At 54.9% G+C, this 4,592-nt stretch overlaps 1 protein-coding gene across 1 annotated transcript; it reads right to left on the reverse strand.

Moving 5' to 3' along the window:
• Positions 1-1,570: 1,570 nt before the first annotated feature.
• ODF3L1 (outer dense fiber of sperm tails 3 like 1) lies at positions 1,571-3,998 on the reverse strand. The gene is made up of 4 exons (XM_049782715.1): positions 3,899-3,998; positions 3,105-3,215; positions 2,443-2,553; positions 1,571-2,055 (listed from the first exon to the last, which is right to left on the reverse strand). Exons 1-4 carry the CDS (start codon positions 3,996-3,998, stop codon positions 1,571-1,573), a joined length of 807 nt encoding a protein of 268 aa, XP_049638672.1.
• Positions 3,999-4,592: the final 594 nt, after the last annotated feature.

Raw genomic sequence — 4,592 nt, forward strand, 5'->3', positions numbered from 1 at the left:
CAGCATGGCCAAGGAAGGGGGGCCAAGGGAACACAACTCTTCAGGCCGGGAGGTGGGGTGGCATTACCTGGGGAGAAGTTTGAGGCCTAGAATCAGGGAAGGTCCCACCAGGTTCCTCTGCAAGCCCCTTTGTAAAATTAGGGTTTGTTTTGGGAGGGGGTTTTTGGGTTGGTTTCATCTTCCACAGACAGCGCCTGCTCCCTCTAGCATGCATTTTATATTCATGTTAGATTTTCAGTGAAAGCTTGCCAATTGCTCTAACCAGCCATCAGACACTGGTTGAGCAGCCCCTTTTGCCCTGTAGGAGTGGCAGACAGGAGATAGGGAATAGGGGGGAAGTAACACTTCCCCTTCCTCCATAGGCCTGGCTTCCTCCCCACCAGGGGTCTCCAGCTACAGAGCAACGATGGAAACCCTCCTCTGCACACACACACACACACACACACACACACACACACACACACACACACACACACACACACACACCTGGACCCAGGAGATCTAGTTGTGGGAACCAAAGAGCTATCCAAATGAGGGATTTGGATGCCAAGGAAAGACAAATGCCAGCCATAGAGACCCCAGCCCCCTTCCCACCAGACCTGCTAAGGCATTAGCCCCTCAGGATGAGTGCTCACCTAGAGATGGCAAGGGGAGCAGTAGGCCCCCTACTGGCCAGTAGTTGTAGTTAGTTGTGCTCCTTCAAACCGAGCTGCTGAGGCCTGAAGGGATGGACCAGGAAGGATAGGCCATCCTCCAGGCAGTCTGCTTGGGTGTTCAGCCTCCTCCAGATGCTGACTGCTGCCTCCAGGCTCTGTCCAGACCATCCAACTTTCTCTTGCTGCCTAAAGAATTCTCTGAAAGTGTCACATCTACTTCAACCCCATGCTGCTGAGAACAAGGCTAAGTCCCCTGAGTTAGTCCCCTTCACCCCCATTCTGGGTCAGCTTCTTACAACCCAGCCTGCTGGTCCCACCTGCTCCTACACCACCTGTCCCGCTCACCGCACACGATCTCTGGGGTCCCTGAGCCAGGATTACACCCCTTCTTGACCATATGCAATTAGATCCTCTCCTCCACCCTCTGTCTCTTGGGGCTTGGTCCACCTAGAGAGATCCCAGTTGTGGAGCTGGACGGAACTGGAACTTTGACATTCTCAAGTTTGCCCATATCCTTCACCCACTGTCCAAAGGGCAGGCCTGAAGCCAGTGAGGGTGGTGCACAGATCCTCCAGCATTAGCAAGAACCAAAACTCACTCTCTTCTCTGCACAGTGTTCCTTGAACTCATTCTCTGACTCTGCCCAGAGTTCCTTTCACCATAAGCTAAGTAGAATTTCTGCAGGGCAGAGACCCCCCTATACAAGGTCTGGCCGGCCCCTCACCCAAGGGCATAGCTCTGGAGAAATAAACCCAAGTATTTGCACAACTAAAGGGTAAATAAGCAAAAAGTCTTTATGTACAATATCCTGGGGCCAGACACAGCAGCTCTCCAACCCTGCTCCTGGGACTAGGGCTCCCCAGTGCCGATTCTGTATAAAACAAAAATTTCTGGGAGGGATTCCCCGATGCTGTTCAGTGGTCGTGGATGTCCACAATCAGGGTTGTCAGATGCGAGGAGTGCTTGACTCCCATGGTGAAGGCAGGTACGTGGGGCTTGTGCAGAGTCACCTGCTGAACCTCATGGGAGCCAGGCCCTGGCCGTGGCGTGTGGTCCATGGGGTAGGAAAAGCGCTTGGCGATGCTGTAGCTGGGGCTGCACTTCTGATAGACGGAGGGATCAGGCCTCGTGTGCTGGGCTGGGCCTGGGCCGCCAGCCACGTTCTCTTTGTAGAACCAGTTCTTGTTCTGGGAGGTCAGACTGTAGCAAGGGGCTGCCTGGGTGACGGGACAGTTGGGCCCTAGAAGGAGCGGCAGCTGGTACTGGTTGGGCGCAGGGGTGGGGGCCCTCACTTTGTAGGGGCACCGGTAGCCGAAGGAGTACTGGGGCACCCTGCGTTCGTCAGGAGGGCAGGTCTTCTCAATATGGTAGTGGCTTGGCGCAGGGGTGGTGTTCAGGCCTGAAAGAGACAGGTGAAGGTGGGCAGGGGGCAGAGATGGTCCAAGTCAAGGTTCTAGACCCACAGGACAATGAAGCCAGACAGATTCATCTGTTATATGTGCCATTCCCCAGAACCACGTGACATTGTGCTAGGACATCACAGGTCTCTTTAGTAATATATGTAGGAGAGACACTTGTTTCCCAGCATCAGGACTGGTCCTTTGCAACAGCTCCTGGATCATCCATCCACATCTGTTCTTGTCCACAGACAGAACAAAGACCTAACCCCCAGGGTCCTTTCCTTCTTGAGAATGCTGGTACGGCCATATTGCTTAAGGGTAAACCTGCCCCCTTGCTTGCCTCCCTACCCCATGCCAGTCCCCTCTGCCCTGGTACCCCAGCTTACGGATGCTGGAGATGCGTGCCACCATGGGCACACGTGGGCAGGTGGACATGCCAAAGCGGGTTAACTTGGGGTCCAAGGAGTAAGGTCCAGAGTTGCAGACGTCCTTGGCTTCTACAACCGAACAGATGCTCTGTCAGCCCCAGAGGCCTTCGTGATGCACCTGGCCCACTTCCAGACCTGATGCCTGAACAGAGAGGGGTATGCCAGGATCCCTAGATTCCCTTTCTGTGAGACAGGCTTTGAATGCCTGTCTTATCTCCAGAACCTGGCAGATAAATAATCCTTGTGAGCTGTTGGCCAGCCCCCCTCCCAAGGAGCTGCTTACTAAGAAGAAATGACAGCTAAGAACTATATTAAGAGAGATGCAATATTAGGGCAGTCCCCAGCTGAAGGGGGTCTGTGTGTCTCCCCACAAGTACCCTAGATCTCGAAGTCCCAACATGCACTTTCATCCTAACCCAGACTTTCCTGCTCTCTGCCTTCTGGGGATCTTGGGGAAACCCTAAACCCCAGTAAGCTGCTGTGGCCAGTGAGCCCAGAGCTGCCCGAACAGAGAGAAGGAGGCCCCACTCTGCCAACTGACTGTGTCCTTCAGAGAGGCTGAGGATCCAGAGCCTGTGCTTCCTGTGCTCTCCCATCTTCCAACAACTTGCCCCACTCACGCTTCTCCAAGTGCCTGGAGAGCAGGGAAAAGGCGGGCTCCTGAAACATGGAGGTGTCGTGGTTGGTGTAACCGATGCAAGATGGCAGGGCATATTTAGCAGGCCCAGGACCTGGGGGCAAGCAGGGCAGCATTCAATCTGGATTTTAGGTCAGAGAAGTCCAATGAGAGCATCAGGTCTGTGCACTCCCTTAATGTCACAGGGCCCCAAACCCTCCCCTCACCAGCTTCCTTGGGGCAAGACACGTTAGAACAGGATGCAATTTCCTGGGGAGAGGCTGGGGCGTAGCAGGAGCAGTAAGAGACACAATGAACAGAAGTCTGATGCTTTGCCATTTGCTTAACTAAGTGTTTCCTATGGATTAGCCTCACGGAACTCCTGACAGGCTGCCAGATGGGTCCTGTCATCTCTCACAGCTCACAGACGACAAGAAAGGGCCTCAGTTTACCACAAGGCACAGAAGCTGATGTGAAAATACAGCGTTTTCTTACTGCCTTCCCAGCATGTGACCATTCACAGGGTGGTCAGAATTAGTCTCACCAGAGACGCTGGTTCAAGGGAAGAGACAAGAGCTGGCCCAGGATAAAGGCACCCCTAGCTGGCCTTTTTCCAAACTTGTCCTGCTGTCCACGCCAAGCAGCTTCCTCAGCCTCCCTCTCCCAGAGAGAGTCTATCTAGAAGTGCAAGTGTGGAAGGCTCCGGAAAGCATGACAGTGCAGTGGAAGAGCCTTTGTGAGCACGGGGAGGGTCTCCAGGAGAGGAACGAGGCCTAAACTCAATGTAGGGCTTCTCACCTTTGATCAGGGCTGTTATCATAGGTTTCTGCTTTTTCTCCTTCCCTGAGGGCAGCCCCTTCACCTCCGGGTGCTGCGTGAAGTCTGAAGGGGGCTTCATGGCTGGTCAGAGCCTCAGGCAACCGCCCCCCAGAGACCAGAGTGGGGCCGGTGTGAGGGGCGGACATGCTGTGGAGGCCCTGCCCCCCCCCCAGACCAGTCTCTCCCACTCCAAAGGCTGTGTGGGGGCTGGGGCACAAGCAGCTGAGGCAGGCCGTGTGGGGCGTGGGGTGTGGGGTGCAGACAGGCTGAAGCGAGCAGGGATGACATCAGCGAGGAACCTAAGTAGAGCTGCTGTTTGTTTCCCGTTGCTGTGGTGCCGGCAAAATTCTACAGCAGCAGTTCAACTGTAAAGCCCTAAGACCAGCGCCCCTTGGCCCCCCAGCTGCCCAGGTCTCTGGGTCAGGGGACCTCAAGGGAGAGGTGAGGTCAGGTGGGGCTGATGACCGCTGGAGATTGGGGAGGCAAAGAGTGAGGTGGTCTTGAGGAAAGGGTTCCGCCAGGTCCCCTGGTTAGTAGCCCTAGGGCCTCACTTCCCTGAAGAAAGATCAAAGTTATTCCAAATGTCTCCTCCTGGCTCTGGACCCTTCAACCAGGCCATGGTGTCATCGGAGCTCTGGGTTTTCTGATGCCTGCTCGCATCATATGCATAAGG

This window comes from Suncus etruscus, chromosome 1 (assembly GCF_024139225.1).
Source record: "Suncus etruscus isolate mSunEtr1 chromosome 1, mSunEtr1.pri.cur, whole genome shotgun sequence".
NCBI classification, from domain to species: Eukaryota; Metazoa; Chordata; class Mammalia; order Eulipotyphla; family Soricidae; genus Suncus; species Suncus etruscus.